Below are 20849 nucleotides of genomic sequence, written 5' to 3' on the forward strand. Positions count from 1 at the left end.
AGTAACCTACTGTGGATGTGAGCCAGTGACTTGAGTAGCCTGTATTCCTAACTTTAACACTTAAATATGTGTGTGTGTGTGTGTGTGTGTGTGTGTGTGCACGCACATACACACGCATGCACGTGCATTTAAATGCTACAGTTATGAGACTGGCTACTCCAGTCACTGGCTCACATCCACACTAGGTTACTCATAAGTAGTCTCATTGCAATTTAATGGGACAAGTTTACTTGTCCTATTCATTTCAGTGGGAGTACGCATGAGGAACTTAGCCTGAATGCAAGCCAGTAGCCTGTCTCATGACGGTAACATATATGAGAGAGAGAACATACACGTATGTGCACACGCGTACACACACAAAAATTATGTGGCGTACCTGAGCTAAAGGCTTATGACAGGAGGGGTACACTTGGTGTTTTTTTTTTAAAAGCTGGGAACTGCAAATCTAGATCATGTTTTCAATTCAAGCAGCAAAACTGAATGTTCACCATTACAACATAGCTTAGAATCCTCTCTCTCTCTATATATGCAGGGATTCCTTGGCATATGAGCAGCTTTGTTTCCTTAAGATGGGAAGTTTGAGAGCCACCGTTCTATAGCAAAGGAAGAAAAAAATTCCATAACACTGCATAGCCATGCAAACTAATTGCAGGGGGGAAACACCCCAAGTCACAACTGCAAGGACATGCCAAGCCTACAGACTATGAGCCATGCAGGGAACATCAACAGGCTTAGAGGTATCCTTTCAGGTCCCACAAAACAGCTTTGTGGGATATTTCAAAGTACTGCCTGGGGGTGGTGTGGGTGGAAAGTGAAGGAGGAGAAGGCTGCCACCAAATGTAACAGCCCTTACAAGCACAACTTTTCCTGAACAGGAAGAGAGGAACAGCCCTCTCTCGACTTGTGGGAGCAAGGAAAAGGCAGTTACAAGCGCCCATTTCCTGCCCTGTGACAAATTATACTGAGTGCTGCAAGACAGAACGCTGCCTGTGTTCACACTGCTTACACAAGCAATGAAGTGTGCAATCGTCTAACATAAACAGTTTTCTTCCTCAGTCCATCTCCCAACTAAACCATTGCCCCTTGTACTCTGGTTCCTAGGGGCAGAGCTGGTCCTATTTTTCCGACATGTAGCTCTGCAAAAGCAATATATAATATCTGTGTATTTTACGTGAGAGAGAGAGAGAGAGAGAGAGAGAGAGAGAGAGAGAGAGAGAGAGAGAGAGAGAGTAACAAAGACATCTGGTATTAAGAACTGCCTAAGCATTAAACCACGCTTGCATGACAACAAGAATAAGTCCGGGAAATTAAGTACAGTGCGCCCTATCTATGCAAGACTGCAAACTTGTATTAAGAAATTAGAAGTACTAAACAGCCAAGGCTTACTAGCCAACAGTCAAAGCTCAACGGCTACCCCCAATCCACACTGCTTAATTCTTTACAAATTAAGAGCAACCATTCTACAGCCTGTTGTGGGGAAAGCACCATGTGTAGGCATTCACAGCACTGCGCAGAGGAAAACGTCTGGCCAGCACAGCCTCCATGCAGACATGGAGAATTGAGAGTGACAAAGCTCTACCTTTCTGCACTCTTAGCATCAGCTACAAGATAAACTTGGAAAGGGTGAATAAGATGCCTGTTCCGATTTCAGTCAAAAGAATTGCTTAGAAAACCTCACCAAAAAGGTTGATTAGCTTAATTAGGAGTTGTTTTCGAAGTCAAGCTCCAGCTCCAAATAAAAGCCTTCAACCATTAAAGCACTATTAATGCAACTACCAAAGGTGACCTGCTGAAGTAGTACATATGCATTTTATGCCTATTTCTAAACACAAATGGCATGGTGTAGATGAGGCAGTTAAGATCTGGCATCAAAATTCACATGCAAACCCAAGGGAACTAAAAAAGAAAGTGCGGCTCTGAAATTCTCCATATTACTGCTAGTAGCTCATGCTTGCACCAACAGTCCAACCATCGTGTACAAGACACACAGTGAGAGTCCTCGTGAAAGTCCTCAAGCAGTGTGCATTTTGACTGCTCTTCTGTGTAAAAAAAAACCCCTGTAAGTGGTACATTCCATGTCAGCGAGAAGACTAGACTAAACTCTGCTCCTTTTGCACAGTACCATTCCACCTGTAAGGTTTTCACAAGGCGAAAGAATTAAAAACATGGAATCCCTCCATCTACACAGATGAGTACAGCAGAACCTCTCTGTCTGCAGATTCGCCATCCACGGATTTGCGTATCGCAGTCAGATAACAAATACCCAATCTCGGCATATGCGGGGAGCAGGGGGAAAGGGTTAAACCTGCATATCCGCACTACAGGGGTGGCTAGAAATTACCTCGGAGGTCATTTCCAGCTGCCATTTTGTGGGAAAGATCCATTTAAAATGTGTTATAGTTTATGTTTTAATTTTGTACACCACCTAGAGATTCTTATACTAGGTGGTATATAAATTCAATAAATACATAAATAAAATAATTTTGTGGCTCAATTGTTAACACACAAAAACAAACACAAAAAATGCATTTTTTGTGTGGAATTTCAGGGATTCTGGGGCTGGAGGGGGTCACTTGACAGGAAGGCCTGTAGAGCATCGTACGGCCCTTTGACCCGTTTTCGTGCGGGGGGTGGGTTGGGTTGCCACTTTTTAGTACTATTTTTGAAGTCTGGGAACCTAACCCCTGCAATCCCATTTACTTCAAATGCTTCATTATCTGCAGTGTCTACTTGTGGTAATCTGCGGGAATGGAACTCCTACAGATAATGAGGTCCACCTGTACCTCTTATATTACTGCATGTTTTAAATTCGCTCTACCAAATCCCTGTAAGTTTCATGCTTTTAGCATAAAAAGCACAGCAGCTACCAAAATCCGCCCCACTATACTGCTCTAGAAATTGGAGGCAACTAAAATATTTATACAATTGTAGGTTTAGAAAGGACATTAGTTTTAACACTTATTTATTTATTTTGATTTCTAAATACTTCTAAATACTGATTTCTAAACACTTTTACTGGTATTCAATTAACCAAAGGCATTTAGATTTAACAGCCTAAAAGTTAAATGTGCTGGACTCTCAATGAAGTTAAAGTATCTGATCCAAGCTTTATTACCTTTGGGCTGATTTATTTAGGACTCCTCCTGAAGGATCTGAAAATTTCCTTGCAGGATCTCCAAGGATCTCAAGACTATGGTCTTAGAGAATAAACCAATGAACCTACCAAGCACAGTTCTGAGTGAAGAGCACTCTCCACTGCAACTCTCACCCATAACCTTTACTAATGTTTTATTATCCTAAGTATGCATACTTTGCATTAAGAACTACTGTGAAAAGCTATTTTTACTAATCTGAAGTTTGACAGTTCCCCTATATCGCGTTCCCCTAGAGCCGGAGTCTCAAACTCCTCATCTAGCTGTTTTTGGACTACGACTCCCATCGTCCCTAGTCACAATGAACAGCAGCCAGTGAGTTGTAGGCCAGTATCCACCGGAGGCCACTGTTAGAGACCCTGCTCTAGATATTTCCTGCTACCTTACTCGGATATATCCTGCCCAGTGTCGCTCTCTGGACCGGACTTCTGGTCCCAAGTCCAGTCCTCCGCCACCCGGGGAACCCCCAAGGTCCCGCAGGTGGTGGCTGCACTGCCACCAGATGGCCCGCAGCAGCCCGTCTGCTGATCACGCAGGCTTGCAGCCCATGCAGCCATCCCTCTGCCTGTTCTCCTGTTGCGGGGTGGGGTGGGGGTTGGGGTGCTGAGGGCCAGGTGCGGCACCTCTGACCCTGCCTCAATAAGAATGTGATCAGCAGCATTCGCCACGTTTAGAATAAGCAGCACGCTTTGCTTCCACAGCAATACTTGGCATCAGTTCTCCATCTCCTTCTAAACTATTTCACTAAGGTTGCCAATATCTGAACCCTCACAGTTTTATTATTGCAGGTCTTGACAAATTCTCTTTGCCTCTATGAGCCAGGCCAAAATTTAGGAGCCAGACCTTGACAAAATTACCAGACTTGGTGGTAAGCATTGTGTAGGGGGAGGGTAAAAGGACTCCTCTTAATCCCCTTTACAGGTAACATACTTAAAACAGAAACAGAGCTGCCTGGGACAAAGAAAGCTTACAATAAATAATTCTGCTTTTGCATATCCTAGTCTAGGCACCACGGTTAAAACTTCTAGGTGCCATGGCTCCCAGGCACCTGGGATTTGTCAATCCCCGAGTTACCACATCTCGCAGGTTTTAAAAGGAGATTTCTGATTCTCTTTACATATAAAAGAGATTGTCTGTGTATGCAGCGAGCGACAGCTAACCCCAGGATCACATCTCAGGAGTGAAAGGCATAAGAATTATATGTTCAGCTAAAAGGCCCAAATAGCTCATGCCAAAATGGCTGAAGACCCCAGAAGTGTTGAGGTATGACCCCTGAATTTGAGTCTAGAAGATCAGGCATTTGGCAGTCAAATTACCGCTAACTTTTGCTGGCAGTGCTTCCTTTCCTCTCACTGCTCCATAAGGCAAAGAAGCACAAACTCTTGCTTCCTCATTTCACAAATAAGCTTAGAGAGAGGTGACAGGGCTACAGGGGGAAAATGCATTATACAAGTCTCCTCCAACACGGTAAATCAATACTGGCCTCGCCAGCCACTGTACCTACTTCACTCCAAACTTAAAAACCAACAATATGTGAACCCCATTAACTAGTAGCAGAATCAGAACGAGTTCGACAGCAGTTCAGGAAGCACAAAAGGAACTCACAAAGCAGACAGTAGGGCAGGAGTTCAAGGTCTGGCTTATGTGCAAAGAGATGTCCAATATACACAAATTGATGTAAGCACCAAAAACCTATACTAATTTAATTTTTTCCTCTAGTCCAGCCTCAGCATTATGGTAAAGGGATTTGTAAACTATAATAAGAGATGGGAGATACTGGTAGCTGTGCACTGCAAGGCTTCATGGGAAGAGGAAGGCAATGCAGGCCCTTCGGACGGAGCTGCGGGTCCACGAACTGGTTCGGTCGAATTGACTGTCTAACCGAACCAGCTCAAACCAGTTCAGTGGTTCAACTGGCTATGCTTGTAAAAGGGAATCCTCACCAAATTCATCTTTACAAGCATAGTGCCTCAAACTACCGAACCAGACTGCCATGAACCGGGGTGGATTTGGTTTGATCTTGGACTGGACCACCTTCCCTGATCACCAGTCCAATTTGTAATCGAACCGTCAAACCAGCCCAGCTCATGGCTGAACCGTTTGTGCACACCCCTCTTCAGGTCATTATGCAGAAAGCATTTGCTTCACCTTGCCCAGGAATATATGCACGTGTGTAACTCACGTTTTTAGCAAGTGGCCAAATTTTACAAACATTGAGCACCTGCTAACTGTGCAAAGGGGAACCCAGTTAAAGCACGTTGCTCTCATATTTTGCAAGGGGACAGCAAATGTTCCTATTCAACCCAGCATAGCACCATTCCCAGTTGCTGTTGGCATTCCTCTTGCATTCCTTTTTAGGATTGTGAGCCCCTCTGGGTCCTTAAGTGAAATAAGCCGGGCAGGGAACAAACTGGTTCCCTGAGAGCCAGGAGCTCCTTGAAAGCACACACCCATGATTTCTGCCCATCGAGCAAACAGTCATACCTAAAACTCTCTGTGCAATACACTGGGAAGCACCCCCTCCCCTGCTGGCTTTCTACCTCCATGACTGGATTCGTTAGCTGTTTAGAGTTTGTTTGAACGTTAGGTCTTAGTTGAAGTTGTCAACTATACAACAGTTTAAACTTTCTTTCCTGAGAATATAAGAGAGAGAGTAGTACTTATCTTCCCACTGGGCTCTATGTGATCAAGAGGGGCTCCTTTCAGGCTCTCCCACACACTTCCCCGCTAAACTCCACACACATCTCCTATAATATCGTTTTGCTAATTCCTATTCACTAAGCTCTGGTTGCTAAGTTCCCTGGCAGTAGCTTCTTGTGTAGAAAGTAGGCTTCAGTTGTCATGGGAAAGGAGGACATAATTCTGAGAAAATGCTCCCTTAGAAGAGATCCCTTCCATGGTTATCGAGCGCATATCCTCTTGAAAAGGGGTTCTCCTCCTGGGGTGGGGGCCTCCTAGTAGTGGGTGATTAGATCACTAAAGGTATAGAGAGATGGGGCTGTGACCCCTGTGTAGACTGCACGGTGACCTGCCTGCCTGGTGTGAAGGTAGTGGCATCTTGATAGGCTGTAAGGCAGTGCTGGGGAGGAGTGAGCTGTCGTAGTGCACGTCGACACCAACAATGTTGGCAAATGTAGGTGGGAGGTCCAGGAAGCCAAATTTAGACTGCTAGGTAACATACTGAAGTCCAGAACCCCCGGGGTAGCATTCTCAGAAACGTTACCTGTTCCACGTGCAGGGCCAGTAAGACAGGCAGAGCTGAGGTGTCTCAATGCGTGGATGAGATGGTGGTGCCAGGAGGAGGGGTTTAGACTTGTTAGGCAATGGCATACAATTTTGGGACAAGATGAGCCTCTACAAAAAAGGACAGGCTCCACTTGAACCAAGATGGAACCAGACTGCTGGCGCTTAAAATAAAAAACGCTCCAAAAAGAGTCTCTCCAAACTGGATGCGTGGGTGCCAAAATGGCAGATGCAGTTCAATGTTGGCAAGTATAAAGTGATGCATACTGGGGCAAAAAACCTCAACTTCACATATATTCTGATGGTGTTTGAGCTGTCAGTGACTGACTAAGAGAGATGTCTTGGGGTCCTTGCAGACAGCTCATCAGAAATGTCAACTAGTGCACAGCAGCTGCGAAAAAGGCCAATTCCATGCTAGGGATCATTAGGAAGGGGACTGAAAATAAAAATGCTAATATCATAATGCCCTGATACAAATCTATGAAGCAGCCACATTTGGAGTACTGTGTACAGTTCTGGGTCACCATACCTCAAAAAGGACATTATAGAACTGGAGAAGGTGCAGAAGAGGGCAACCAAGATGATCAGGGGCCTGGAGCACCTTCCTTATGAGGTAATCCTACATCACCTGAACTTTTTTAATTTAGGGGGGGGAAGATGACAGAGAGGGGATATGATAGAGTACTATAACATTATGCATGGTATAGATAAATTGGATAGAGCAAATTTTTTCTGTCTCTCACATCACACTAGAATGAGGGGTCATCCTATGAAACTGACTGCAAAAGAAATTTAGGACTGACAAGATGAAGTACTTGTTTACACAATGCATAATTAACCTATGGAACTCTCTACCACAAGGTGTGGTGACAGCTGCCAACCTGGATGGCTTTAAGAAAGGCATAGATAAATTCATGGAGGACAAGTCTATCAATGACTACTAGTCTGAGGGCTATAGGTCACCTCCAGTTGCCTCTCAATACCAGTTGCAGGGGAACAACAGCAGGAGAAAGGGCATGCCGTCAGCTCCTGCCTGTGGGCTTCCCAGAGGCATCTGGTGCACCACTGTGTGAAAAAAGATGCTGGACTAGCTGGAAACAGGATGCTAGCCTTGGGCCTGATCCAGCAAGGCTGTTCTTATGTTCTTAATCCACTTTGTTGTTTTTATATACTATTTTTCAACTAACAAGTTCATAACTTGCATACTGTCATTGTCACCATGCCCTCCAGTTTGTTTAAACACACACACACTCACCAACAAGTCACCAAATTGTCTGATTTGCTTCCGCAACAACAACATAAACCATTTTTGATTTACTAGTTACAGACAACATATAATCCAATTAACATTCTTATGCATTTCAACCTTTAAGTCCTTTTCAGGGCTTATCCAGCTGAAATGAATAAAAACCACTTAGTCTTCCGGATTCTTAGGGACAGAATATTAACCATTGTTGGTGGATTCCAAGTCTTCTCTACTCTGTAGAGGTTAATTATCTGCCTCTTTGAATGTGAGTATTTCATACCATCTGAGAATTAAGGAAAGGTAGGAATGACCAGCTTAAGCCACAGGATTCCTATTGAGTGTTTTTTTTCTGGCAAGAAGAAAAATCCAGTTGATCAGAACATGGATTACAGGTTTAGCAGTAAAGGGCTCCTCCCACACCCCAGAGCAATGATGATCTGATCTGAGATTCCAAACAAACTGCTTTGGGGACAGAAAGCATGGCAGGGCTTTCGTCAAGGAACATACCGAGTTAATTTACAGCATAAGCAGGAGGTCATATTGGTTATTAGCAAAATTTATAGGGATTGAAATTACCTCTGCTAATCTCCACTCTTAGTGAGCTATGTGAAGACAGGAACCACAAAGCAGGCTCTATTTGCATTATTATAGTAATTTGGGTTTCTTGTAATAACCAGTCAAAATGAACCACATCCCAGCATTCTGGAATATTCACTTCAAGATGAAAAAAGCCTTTAAAAGCTTGGGTTGCTTTGGCTTTTTGCTCCGGGCTACAGGAAAATGCACCCTACTAGATAAAAGTGCAGCTTTTAGCAAATTTAAAATTAGGATTTTCACACGTGCCACAATACCAAGCTTTGAAGAGAGAGAGAAAATACAAGCCTCAAGAATTGTGCAGCCTAGCATTTTATACCATTCTGGCAAAGTCAAAAAACCTTAAAGTGGGATTGCAGCCAGTGTGCCAAGGGCATTCCACAGTCATGACTCTACACTGAACAAAGCCAATTTAAACAAACACTTTACTCCTAGAGGGCTCCCTGCTAAAGCTGTCTACTCCAAAGGCTTCTGGCCCCTATACATGTACCATTCTACTGTTTGTTCCACTTCAACAAAGTGCCCAAATGTAAAGGCCATGAGAACCTTTAGAGTGTTATTCTTATTCTAGAACTCTTAGTTTCAAAACTGGGACCATCATGGGTCTTTCCAATTTAACCACCATTTAAAACGCTAAGAATATGGGATTTTTAGCTGTTTTGTGGCTTACCAACATTAAGCATATTCTCTCGCAATATTTTCCAGGCAACTTTTATCAGGAATCCCAAGGCAGGATGAAAGCAGACAGTAAAGAGGCTGTGGATTCACCACATTTCCTGGGAATCAGCACATGTATCTTAACAAGTGCCTCTCCCTACATAAGACTTCCTGCCTGTTGAGAATCATAGGGTGTGTTGTGACTGGCCTCCAGGCTATTTTGTGCTCTTTATCAGAACCATCAAGATGGCGGGCAATGCCTTCTCAGCTATGGTTTTGGTTTGAAAGCCATAGAAACCAACCAGATCTAACATTAGCAATCATTCAGGAATAGGCAAAAACCATTTTACTTGGCCAAGCTTTTTGCCAACTTATTCTGGTGATATCTATTTCTATTAGTTGCATTCACATTTTATTTCCTAATAATTTCTACGTTGCATTTCTGAGCTGGTTGACTTGTGCCAAATTTTGTTCTAAGGATAGGAAGACAAAGACATTTCCAACAACAAATGCAGCTCACAACCAATCTTGTCCACTCCTGAGAGGAGGTCCCTCAGCTCTGAAGGTGAAGATGCAATCATTGCATTGAGTAAAGTGACATAACAGTGCATGAGAGTGTCTGGCTGCTAGAGGACAGCTTAATAGAAATGAACTCAGTGCAGCTTCCACTTTCCATTACCATAACAGCCCTAGCCACTGTCATTAAAAGGAGCATCCACAAGCTTGGAACCAAGAGTGCATCCTTACTGTAACACATAAGACACAGTGAAGGACTGGGTTGTTCTACGGTGCACTCTGACCACTGCTCCTTATTAACTGGGCCAAAGCGCCTAGCTTAATGTCCTGTGTGGGCTGGGTCTTGTACCACAGAACACTCCCCAGGATCCTCTGAAACGGACTGGGCTCTCAGGCAGACAAGTCAATACGGTACCACTCCATTTTTATATATAAGCTATCCACAAGCATGGAAAACCCATTTTGCCAAAGCTACTTCTAAAGCATCAATCCTCATTTCAGCCCCTGCCTCATTTAGACATGAAGACAGACCCACATCAGGGGTGGGTAAACTTGGCCCTCCAGTTGTTTTGGACTACAACTCCCATAATTCCCAGCCACAGTAAATAATAGCCAGGGTCTATGGGAGTTGTAGGCAGTGTTCTCTCTAAGGCATGTGCACACACGCACATATTTTTTAATGTGCGCTCAGATAATTTTAGATCCTGCTCAGGTTTAATCAGGACAGTCCCACTCTGAATGCATGTGCACACACACTGCCTTGATACTGCCGCAAAGAACAAAACTCATTCTGCACACAGGTGGAAAAAAATTGGAGAGAACACTGGTTGTAGGCCAACATCTTCAAGAGGGCGAAAGTTGAGCAACCCTGATTTAGATCAAGTTTTAGATCTAAAGCCACCTGCTTTGTTTATTGTTCAATTTCTATACCACCTTTCATAATGCATCTCAAGGCAGTTTACAAAAGTTATAATACAATAAAATTCCATAAAAGTTACATTTAAAACCTTAAAATCAGTGAATCAGATTTTACAGTGAAACAGTGAAACATTAACACACCAAAACACAACCATAAAAAAGACATACAGAAGCAGGAGAGCTGAGAGACCCGGCAGCCCCTAAGGGGTAAAAGCCTGAACAAATAAAAGGGTCATTAGTTGTTTTATAAAAACAGCAACAGATGTCAAGAAGTGGACATTCACTGGGAAAGCATTCCAGAGCCTGGAGGCAACAAGAGAGAAGGCCCTGTCCCATGTGCCCAACAATTTAGATCATGTGTCATACTCTGACTGCCCTGAAGCCTTGTTTTGCTGCCCCTTGTGGCAGCCTGCTGGATTACAGTGGACTACTAGGCATTTGAAGCCCTGGACAGACCCAACCCAAGAGGATCACTCATGGGCTTTTCCCTGCAGCAGGGAGTACAAGGCCTCCCTCAGTATCAAGGTCTGCTTATGCTGGTGCGTTGTCTTGCTTTTGCTCCTGAACCATATGGCTTTGAGGTCACCAGGTGTTGACACCGACTCAACAGCACAACTTTACTTTACTCCTTGGTTTAACGTTGAGTGTGTTCCTGGCTCCTGTTGACTTCTCAGTTTGACCCTCCGCATGCTCCTAGCTGTTCCCTGGCTCCTGACAACTACTTGGTTTGGCCTTCTGTCTGTTCCTGAATTCTGGTGTGTTACTGGCTCTCGGCTTCTGCCTTGACCCTCCTGGTGCCCGACGTGACCCCTGGTGTGTTCCTAGCTCTCCCAGTCCCGGCTTCAGGCTTGCTCCCCTGGAAACCACAGTCTACAGCTCAGCTTTGAGAGACTCAAGTGTATTCTGCCCATACAGCCCCTGCTTTCTATCTCCCACGTTTCGTGTGCCCATCATTTGTATCTCCATCCACATTCACAGCTGCTATAGGAAAGATGGGAGATCAAAACTTCCAGTCTTTCATCACTATTCGTTATCCAGGCGTATCCCCACCTCACATGTACATACCACAATCATCCACTCTATTCTTTGACAAACGGCACTACAGAAAATCGGGTAGAGCGGCAGACAATATATAAAGTTGGCTAATGACAGGTTCCTTCCAACAGCCTAACAACACTGTGTGTAGATAAGTGCAAGGTATTTGAATTAGCCTTAACCCATCTCACCACGTCATTTCTAAGCTGCTGTGGGCACTTGTTAGGGACAAGGAGAGGCAAGAGAGAGAAAATTAAACGCAAGGCCATTTAAATAGGAATGCATGCTGATTGTTGGGTTTGCCAAGCCAAGAGGCTCAGAGACATTTTGCACTGTGCTCTTAGGAGTGCTCCACTGTGACTCACCTAGTATAGCAACTCCAGGTTTAAAAGCAAGTGGGGAAGTAACTTGCCTAGAGGTGGCTGGTTCGAATCCCTGCTGATATGTTTCCCCAGACTATGGGAAACACCTATATCGGGCAGCAGTGACATAGGAAGAAAGGCATCATTTCATACTGCACGGGAGATGGCAATAGCAAACCCCTCCTGTATCCTACCAAAGACAACCACAGGGCTCTGTGGTCACCAGAAGTCGACACCGACTCGACAGTACAACTTTACTTTACTTTACAAGGATCACAGGTAGCTCTACAGTCATTGGATCCTTCTGTGACCAAAACATTTTGATATAACCATACCTCCAACTTAAATTGTTAGGAATTTGACCTTGATCAGCAAACCAGGCTCTCTCCTAACTGGTATGCAGATGACTAAGGCTTTCTCCATTCTGGCTGATGCAGACTATCTTCCATCCTGTTAGCAATCCCATGAACAGTTGTGGCTAAGTCTTTTTTCAGGACATAAGGAGAGGCCAAGGTGGTAGAACGCCAGTTTTGGCTATGACCAAACAGTTCACATCTTGAATCAATTGGAAAATGTGTGCCGCGGCAACTTCCTGACAGACAGAGCTGGAGAATGCCGCCTTCACCACAAGACAGTCCACCTTGGGCTCCCCGTTGTCTCTGCAGTGACCTCTCTTATCTATAACGTTTCTTGGAAGGAGACAGCCCAGCATGATGCAATGCTGTACAGAGGAATGAACTGCCAAATAAAAATATTAGTGCTGAATTAAGCCTCTGTGGGAACTTCACCTACCAGTATTTCAAGTTGCCGCTTGAGAAGAATTGACAGGGAGTTAAGGACATTTGAGTGCTTTAGGGCTTCAGAGTTAAAATGCTTCAGGAATGGAATTAACTTCCAAACTTCCACAAAATGCATTTGCATTTATTTCTTGTCCTATTCTGGAGGTACAAGACTTCATAAAAAAGAAAGAAAAAGCCAGCCTTGCTTATCCTGGCCAGTAAAAGCTTGCTCAAAGCACATTAACTCCTGATATTGGTTAGACTTTGATCAAATGTCTGGGGAGAGAGAATGACCCAGGGCTGGGGAGAAGCTAGCAGAACAGTGTGGAGTCTCCTTTTCCAGGACCACGGCTGTTGCATAAAGCTTATACAGATTAAAGCAGCACTTACCCTCTTCCATTTGTAAGACAATGCCACTAGCGGGTCCTGCACCTTTCTACCTTCACTCTGCAATGCACACTGGGAATTATCTAGGGGACAATTTTTGGCTGACTAACTATTACAACAGGGCAAAGCCTCCCAGAAACCTTTGGCAAAAGCCTGCTCTCTGGGAAGCCCCTGCTAACTGGGCAAGGAGGCACCTTTTTAAAGTGGTGATTCTCTTTATTTAGCAGCAGGAGAACAAATGGCCCTTTCCATCCCCAGCACAGCCTCCCTCCACTGGCTGTTGCTGGTGTCTAGTTTATGCTTCTTTTTTAGATTGTTAGCCCTTTAGGAACAGGGAGACATTTCATAAACACACACACACGAGAGAGAGAGAGAGAGAGAGAGAGAGAGTGAGAGAGAACACTTTTTGTTGAAAAGCAGGGTATAAATACTCGTCATATTTTCGTAAATAAAAGCTATAGAAAACCTAATTTCTATTTGTGAAATATATCTTCAGTTGCCAGTCAACTCGAAACCATCTTTCCTTCAACACGGAACCAACACGGAACCGCCCTGAGCCATTTTGGAGGGGCGGTATACAAATAAAATAAAATAAACAAATAAACAATCTTTTTTCTAAACTTCCTAAAAACAGTCTCCTCCTCCCCCGCCATCTCCCATCAGCTGCCAAACCAACCAACCTCTCCCCCTGAATATTCAGGACTTCTTCCACTTTGTGACAGCATCATCTCTATAACTGAGCCTATGGTAGAACTCCTCCCAGTACCCACCAAATGCCTGTGACCGTATTAAAACCAAACCTTCAGCAGACCGAAATAAGTTCTTTACCAACTGAGGTATTTATTTTAAGATGGTGCTCAACGCACTGATCCGGGATTGGGGCATTCACATACGACAATTAGAAGAGATACGCTAAAAAACCAAGAAAAAGAATGGATGGTGGAAATAAAGGGTTTGAGGAGATGAGGAGGCAGAGGCAGAGGGCCTCCTGTGACCCTAAGTGCCTGTTGTGGAAGCCTCCACAGACCTCCAAGACTTGAGAATGGCTTTCATAGTGATCTCTATAGTTGCCTAGGACAGGCCTCAACAAAGGCTCTAGGCGTCTACCCAAAACATGTAGGAGTCAAACTGCCCTGTGTGTGTGTGTGCTGTGGGGGGGGGGGCATCTCCCAGGAACACCCTCTGCTGCTCGGGGAACGGCAGACCCACCAGTAGGAGTGTGCACAGTTCGGTCCGGGCACAATGTAAAAGACCGCCAGACCGGTTCGGAGGTCCGGAGGTTCAGGAGGGCGGGGGCATGTAGCTTTAAGGGGGTGGTGGTAGTACTTACCCCCCCCCCCCCGCTCTTCCCCCTCCGGCGCTGGTGCGTTTTAAAATCTTCCTGGGGCGGCAGAGTTCCTCCCTGCCGCCCCTGCCCCCGTCGTCGTCATCCAAAGCCTTCAAAGGAGTACAGCTAGCGGCGCGCATGCACCTTGCTGGAAGATTTTAAAACGCACCAACGCCGGAGGGGGAAGAGCGGAGGCGGGGGGGGTAAGTACTACCACCACCCCCTTAAAGCTACATGCCCCCCAGTGCCGGACCACGCCTCCGTGGTTCCGTGCACATCCCTACCCAGCTTGCTTGTTCGCTCTTTCTCATAGACACATCTATCCATTCAGGCTCGGACTGGCCCACAGGGCAACAGGGCATATTCGCGGTGCGCCCCACCTGCGGGGCACCCCTGCGCCCTGCCGCATTCGGCAGCAATGAAAACTCCCACCCTTAAGTCCCCATTCTGCTCAAAACCCGGCGCCCTCCCCACATACATTCCACCGCCCTCTCAGTGCCCCCAGTCCAACCTTGTATCCATCACCTGGCTTAGGCGCCACAACAAAGCTGCACTTTTGTTGTCACTCTGTTCTCCTGATCTAGGAAACCTATGCAGGGCTCTGAATGCTTCAGGTGGCTGTTGAGCCCAGAAAAGCCAGCTCTTAAGCAGGATGAGTGGTTTCCCCTGCTAACTGGGTGAAAAGGCACTTTTAAAATGTGGTGATTCTTTTTTATTTAGCAGGGGGAGAGTAACTGGCCCTATCCACCCCCAGCACAGGACCTCCAGTGACTGTTGCTGGTGTCTATCTTATGTTTCCTTTTAGATTGTGAGCCCTTCGGGGACAGGGAGCTAGCTTATTTATTTATTTGTTATTTCTCTATGTAAACCGCTTTGGAAACTTTTGTTGAAAAGCGGTATATAAATATTTGTTGTTGTTTCACAGTGGAGCAGGCAGCCCAGATATAAATCAGCCCTTGGCAGAGTGCAATATAGGGAATCAACCAAGCAACAAAAATGGGAGAGGGGGTAGACCTGGGAAAGAGGTGGGAGCAAAATATATAGGGAAAAGAGAGAAAAGGCAACTAATGAGAGAGGGGCTCTGGGGGGGACCCAAAGTGCAAATCATAGTCTTGAGCTGGTGAGGATACCAAAGTGCAAAGAGGGCTAGCTAAGAGACTGAGAGCCAGCATGGTGTAGTGGTTAGAGTGCTGGACTAGGACCGGGAAGACCCGAGTTCAAATCCCCATTCAGCCATGAAACTAGCTGGGTGACTCAGGGCCAGTCACTTCTCTCTCAGCCTAACCTACTTCACAGGGTTGTTGTGAGGAGAAACTCAAGTATGTAGTACACCGCTCTGGGCTCCTTGGAGGAAGAGCGGGATATAAATGTAATAATAATAATAATAATAATAATAATAATAATAATAATAATAGATGGCAAGATGGTTAAGGAAGTAGGACAACATGGGCAGTGGATTCAAATGCAGGGACATGAGGAAACACAGGCACCAGACATGGAGCTCAAGAGAGGAGAGTTGAGAAAAAAAGCTTCAAATAGGTGCTGAGGATAGGAAGGGCTAAACACCTCTGGTGGGAAGGGACTGGACAGGCAAAGATGGTTTGCAGACTGGGCTGGGAACATGGGATTGCCCTGTGCAGAGGCTGGATCCTAGGAAGGCTGCTGAATCTTTAAGGGTTGTATAGGAGAAGAACGCTGCCTGTTGATGCGCTGCTCTCACTGCATCACTGTGACCCAACCAAGGGCAAGAAGCAGAGGGGCAAGACAGAGATTGCATTGCATAGCGAGAGTACTGTCTGCTGCAAGATATTCCCTTAGGGAATGGAGTCACAGCGCCGTGGTAGCGCATCTGCTTGCAGAATGTCCCAGGCTCAATCCTCGGCATCTGCCTCAAACCCTGGAGGGATGCTGACAGTCATTGAAGAGAATACTGAGCTAGATGGTCTGACTTTGCAGAAGGCAGATTCCTATGTTCCTAGACAGTCACCCCTTGCCAACCGCTAGGGTTCTGTTCTGGCAAAACCTCACAGTTGGCAAATTCACGGTTGGCGAGGCATTAAAGTATATGGGAAACAGGAGGTTAGGGGAACCACGACCACAAAAAGACCTAAAAATAAAAGGGGGGGGGATTAAAAAAATTGCTTTAAAAAAAAATCACCAAAAAATCCTGAAATATTGCCAAGCGTCACCAAGAAGAATGGGCAGATCAAATCTCTGGAAATTTTTTGAACCCCTGCCCCCACCCCCCAAATCACTCCAAGGCATTTTAAATTGGCAAAGGACAGCGTGATCAGTAAGAGGAATGAGCAGATAGAACCTATGAAACCCCCCAAATTGCAGAACCCCTACCCCATCATGGGGGAAAAACACACCAACCACAGATACTCAGGTCACGGTTGGCAAAACCTGTCTCAACTTCCTATTCGCATATACCCAAAATCACGGTTGGAAAAACTGTAGTTGGCAAGGGATGACTGTATTGATTTGATCTACAAGCCAATTTTTTTTAACAGCAAGCCAATTTTTTTTAACAGCAGGCTTCCTGTTTATTCTGTTGTATCCTGTTCCTCCCAGTGCTCAAAAGTATGTTGCATGGCAATAGAATACGAAAAATATTTCTATACCGCTTTTTTTTAAAAAATCCCAAAGTGGTTTACATAGATATAAATACATACATAAATAAAAATGGCTCCCGGTCCCCAAAGGGCCCACAATCTAAAAAAGAAACATTAGATACACACCAGCAACAGCCATGGGGGTGGGGGGGTGCTGAGCTGGGGACGGATAGGGCCAGTTGCTCTTCCCCTGCTAAATAAAAAGAATCGCCACTTTTTAAAAGTGGTTCTTTGCTCAGTCAGCAGGAGACAATATAAGCAAATCACTCACCACTGGAATTTCACAATTCAGCCGTTTTGCTTAGTGAGCAGAACTGGGTCATTTCAAGTACCATCTTCACATCTCTCACACAGGTCAAGAAAATCTGTAAGTACTTAACACTCCCAATGGAGAGAAAAAACCCAATCCATATAGGATATTATTCTAAAACATGCAATGCTGTTCCCTTTGTCAATATGTTTGGACTATGCTATATGCACCTTTTCAAAGTTTTCAGCCTAAATTTTTGGGTTAGATGGGCTACAGTAAAAGGGCCAAGGTTTTCCTTATTAGTTACAACTATGCAGAAAAACCAATTACAGATGAGGCAGGCAAGACCAATGAATGTTTATAGGAACAGAAACAGTTCTCCAACCATTAAACATAACGTCCATCATATGAAATGGGCAACACCCAGTGGTAACATGTACATATACCAAAGTTTTAATGAGAGGTAAACATTCAACAATTAACTCAAATCAACTATGCCTCAGCGGGAGGCCTGGTTCTTTACTCATGAGGATGAATCATGTACAGATATGCTTCAGCACAATAATAAAGCAATTGTTCATTAGTATAATGCATTCCCGGGTATGGAGATTTCCTTATTCCCTCATCAAGGGTCACAATGGACCCCAGAATGTTCTCTTTTTATGTAGCATTAATCCAGCAGTTGAATTAAATTCAAAAACAGAAACAAGTGTCACCGACACCTGGCAACCTTTCAAATCAAGGATTATACCCAACAACTCAACACAACCCTGAAAATGTTAACTACATATAGTATGTTTGTTCCCCAACTTTAAAAGTCTGCCAGCATGATTAGTTATAATAGCCTGAAAAATGTCAGAGATGTTCTGAAACTTTTTGCAGTCAACCCCAATCTCTGAAATTCAGAGAAACCCAAGTAATTCCATAAAAAGGCTTGCCGAAGCTTGAAAGTGCAGCTGGCAAGCCATTCATTTTCCTACCGTAGACTATTTTGCTATTTGATGGGGTACACAGTGCCTCAACTGACCAGTTTGTAGGAGACAGCTAGGGTACAGGGAATCATTATCCCTCTCCATCCAATAACCTACACAAAACAACATTATAAAACTTAACTCTGTACTTTCAGTTTTATTAGTTCATGGGAACACTGCCCAAGGGAACCAAGCATTTGATAGGAGGAAGTAGACACATCAGCTCATGTTTATGTAAAGGATTATTTCACAGACTAAATTAACAGAATGCAGTTTAGCCTATGCCTCAAGCACTTCTTCAACTTGATCTCTCCCCACAACCCCCTTTCTTATTCAGAGGGAAGTTGAAAAGAACACAGGCCGATTATCAGCTCACCAGTTGGAAAGCATTGTCTAGACCAGTTTCAAAAATAGTTTTAAAACAAGTTGTTCTGGTAAAAACTAATCTGCCTGCTTTCCTTTCACTATAATCTTAATTGATAATTACCATCCTCACATGTTAGACCACTTCAGCCTTCAACGTTCATTTGTCTGCCATCTTGAACTGAGAGGGATGACATCATAAACTATGCTATTGAGATGTCTCTATGTGTCACTCACTACAACTGAACCAAATTTGGTTCAAATTGGTTAGACAGACCACAAGTTAGCCCACCTGTGCCTCAAACCTTTATGCATCTACCATCTTGAATTAGGGTGGATGACATCACCACAAACTATGCTGTTCAAGTGTCCCTACAACTCTATCCAATTTGGTTCATATTGGTCCAAGCATTGCAAAGTTGAGGTCACATGCACACACACAACCAACGCTGGGTGATCTCATAAGCTTGCTTTTCTTAAGGAATGTAGGCTAAAAAAAATTAAATTCCAAATGAAGGTATAATTTGATGTACCAGAAAGTCACCATTGCACTGTAGAACTTGTTACAGACTAACAACGAATGAGTAGTTTTGCCCCAATTCATGTAATTTCTTGTTCAAAAGAAACTTGCAAACCTAGAAAATCATGCTAGATCATCACTGGACTAGTACAGAGGTAACCTAGAATCACCAATTTTACTTACGCTTTTCTTAAGCATAGACTCTAAGAAAGCTGGTATCAGTTCCCATTCTAAAAGAAACGTTCTAGGGGCAGACACAAGTAGGGATGTGCACGGACTGCGGTTCAAACTGCGGTTCGAGCACTTTTTGGGCAGGGGGACTGAGAGCAGTAAGAAAAAGGAGAGCAGGTCCTTACCTACTCTCTGCTGCCCCAATAACCCCCACGCGGTGCCAGCACACACATCGCTATGGTCCAATATAAGTACACACAACTGAAAGTGACTCTTGTACCACCAGGCATGGCGGGGACCGTGTGTGCTGGCAGCACGTGGGGGTTATTGGGACATGCATCACCCCAGCAGGAAGCTGCACGGGGTGGCAGAGGGCAGGTAAGGACCTGCTCCCTTTTTTCTTAACATTCCCGCCCCCTCTGCCCCAAAAGTGCTCAAACTGCACTTTTAGACACAAGTGGATATATTATATTTTGAAAGACAAGTTATGAAACTTTTCTAACTAGTAGGCCCGGGCGCAGAACATCTGCGCGGGCGGGCCACGTCCCGCCGCCACCAACTCCGTGCTGCCGGGCCGCCCCGCCGCCTCACATCTGCGGCCGGACTGGGGCCTGCCGCCGCCGCAGCCTGGCCCGCCACCGCCACGGGCCGAGTGCCGCCGCCGCCAGCAGGCCAAGTGCGCCGAGTGCCCCCGCCGCCAGCGGGCTGAGTGCCGCCGCCAGCGGGCACTCCTGGGTGCGCCAGCCAATCAGGCGCCCCTGCAGCCAGCCAATCAGCTGGGTTGCCGGGACGCATTTTTCCCTGGCACACCCAGGAGAATTAAATATATAGATGATTAATATCTATGTGATCAATTCCTGTACTGGAGGAAAGTATATATTGCATGTATGTACATCCTGGAGGAAAGCAAGTATTTCATAACATATGGTGTCTTTTTCTCCTAGACACACATACACATATCATGGCCAGTTCCCTGGAACATAGAAAGCTGCCTTACACTGAATCAGACCAATGATACATCTAGCTCACTATTGTCTACACCGGGAACAGGCAATACTAACACTCCAGCAGCTATTTATTTTTTAATTTATTTTATTGTTAAATTTATACCCCGCCTTTCATTAAGAAAATCTCAAGGCGGCTCACAATAAAATTTAAAAACACGATTATAAAAAAGACACATTAAAATATTGAACTAAAAAGTATAAAAACAAATCTGATTAAATAATAAAAATAAATTAAAATACAAGCATAAAAACAGCACAAAATACAAGAAGCAGCAGTGGAGACAATCATATAAAAGCATGAGTAAAAAGCCACGATTTGACATGATTTCTAAAAACTGTGATGGAGACTGAGGAGTGGATATCCACTGGGAGAGCATTCCAGAGTCTGGGGGCAGCAACAAAGAAGGCCCTGTCCCGAGTGCACGACAACCTAGCCTTCCTCATTGTCAGCAGCCAGAGCAGAGCCCCCTCAGATGACCTCGTCAAGCGGGCAGCAACCCTTGGGAGCAGGCGGTCCCTCAGATACCCCAGGCCGAAACCATTAAGGGCTTTAAAGGTCCTATTGAACTACAATTCTTAGGAACATAGGAAGCTGCCATACACTGGTCTATCTAGCTCAGTATTGTCTTCACAGACTGGCAGCTGCTTCTCCAAAGTTGTAGGCAGGAATCTCTTCCAGCCCTATCTTGGAGAAGCCAAGGAGGGAACCTGAAACCTTCTGCTCTTCCCAGAGCGG

At 44.8% G+C, this 20849-nt stretch overlaps 1 protein-coding gene across 2 annotated transcripts in view; it reads right to left on the reverse strand.

Moving 5' to 3' along the window:
* The window catches only part of PTK7 (protein tyrosine kinase 7 (inactive)), a 153145-nt gene that overhangs the window by 55364 nt on the left and 76932 nt on the right, over positions 1 to 20849 (reverse strand). The window contains exon 1 of one of the 2 annotated variants that reach the window (XM_053313091.1): positions 19667 to 19753. The exons of the other annotated variant lie outside the window; for it this stretch is intronic. Coding sequence (XP_053169066.1) covers position 19667 — 1 coding nt within the window. The 5' untranslated portion in view covers positions 19668 to 19753. Of the gene's footprint in view, positions 1 to 19666; positions 19754 to 20849 lie in introns of those variants that run through there. 2 annotated transcript variants of the gene reach the window in all.

Source organism: Hemicordylus capensis, chromosome 1 (genome assembly GCF_027244095.1).
Source record: "Hemicordylus capensis ecotype Gifberg chromosome 1, rHemCap1.1.pri, whole genome shotgun sequence".
Classification (NCBI taxonomy): Eukaryota; Metazoa; Chordata; class Lepidosauria; order Squamata; family Cordylidae; genus Hemicordylus; species Hemicordylus capensis.